Source organism: Mycetomoellerius zeteki, unplaced genomic scaffold (assembly GCF_001594055.1).
Source record: "Mycetomoellerius zeteki isolate Tzet28-1 unplaced genomic scaffold, Tzet1.0 scaffold702, whole genome shotgun sequence".
In the NCBI taxonomy this organism is placed as follows: Eukaryota; Metazoa; Arthropoda; class Insecta; order Hymenoptera; family Formicidae; genus Mycetomoellerius; species Mycetomoellerius zeteki.
This window is the reverse complement of record NW_017257723.1, coordinates 15,099-15,689: the sequence shown is the minus strand read 5'-3', so window position 1 is coordinate 15,689 and position 591 is coordinate 15,099. Positions and strand designations below refer to the sequence as shown.

Here is a 591-nt window from a genome sequence, read left to right as displayed (position 1 = left end):
CCCTGTATAATACATATATTACAATGGTATCCGCCAATGCCCCCATGGTAACGTCTCCGTCGAGTCCGGTACGATGTATCGTTTGTCGTCGTATGGACTCAGAGCGATTTTCGATTCGGATATCGTGTACACCTCGTGCAGTTTAGATCGTATACACGATTGACGACGAATCATTTCGATATCTTCGTTCAAACACTGCGTGTAATTGTCAAACGATATCGTTCGCGCTACGACGTTACTTTTTATGCCTTTCGCTTTTTTAGTATCCTTCTTGCCGTCCACCCTCACCGCGTACATCTTCGCTCTGAGTCCAACGAATTCGGTTATTATTGCACAGTTGTTCTCGTCCTTCATTAGTCCCGGTACTTTTTTGTTCGCGAGAGGCATACCGTACGCATTATCCGTCGGATAATCGCTCGTGTCTAATCTAGCAATATCGCGTTTCATCGTCTCGTAAATGTCCTCGCACTCGACGCGGTATATAAGACGGTCTGTGTCGGTATACGTACATAATGTTACATTTGTCGCGAAACAGTGGTAACATGTACTCGTAGTGAAATTCGTACAAGCAGACTTTCGATATGTCGAGTA

The 591-nt window shown here is 44.8% G+C and overlaps 1 protein-coding gene across 1 annotated transcript; it reads right to left on the bottom strand.

The window, feature by feature from the left end:
* Window positions 1-18: 18 nt before the first annotated feature.
* LOC108729165 (uncharacterized) lies at window positions 19-591 on the bottom strand. Its single transcript, XM_018458138.1, has one exon. The coding sequence runs from the start codon at window positions 445-447 to the stop codon at window positions 19-21; it is 429 nt and encodes a 142-aa protein (XP_018313640.1). The 5' UTR covers window positions 448-591.

Excerpts from the sequence above, each read along its gene's own strand:
- LOC108729165 (XM_018458138.1), bottom strand. The coding sequence starts at position 447 with ATGAAACGCGATATTGCTAGATTAGACACGAGCGATTATCCGACGGAT.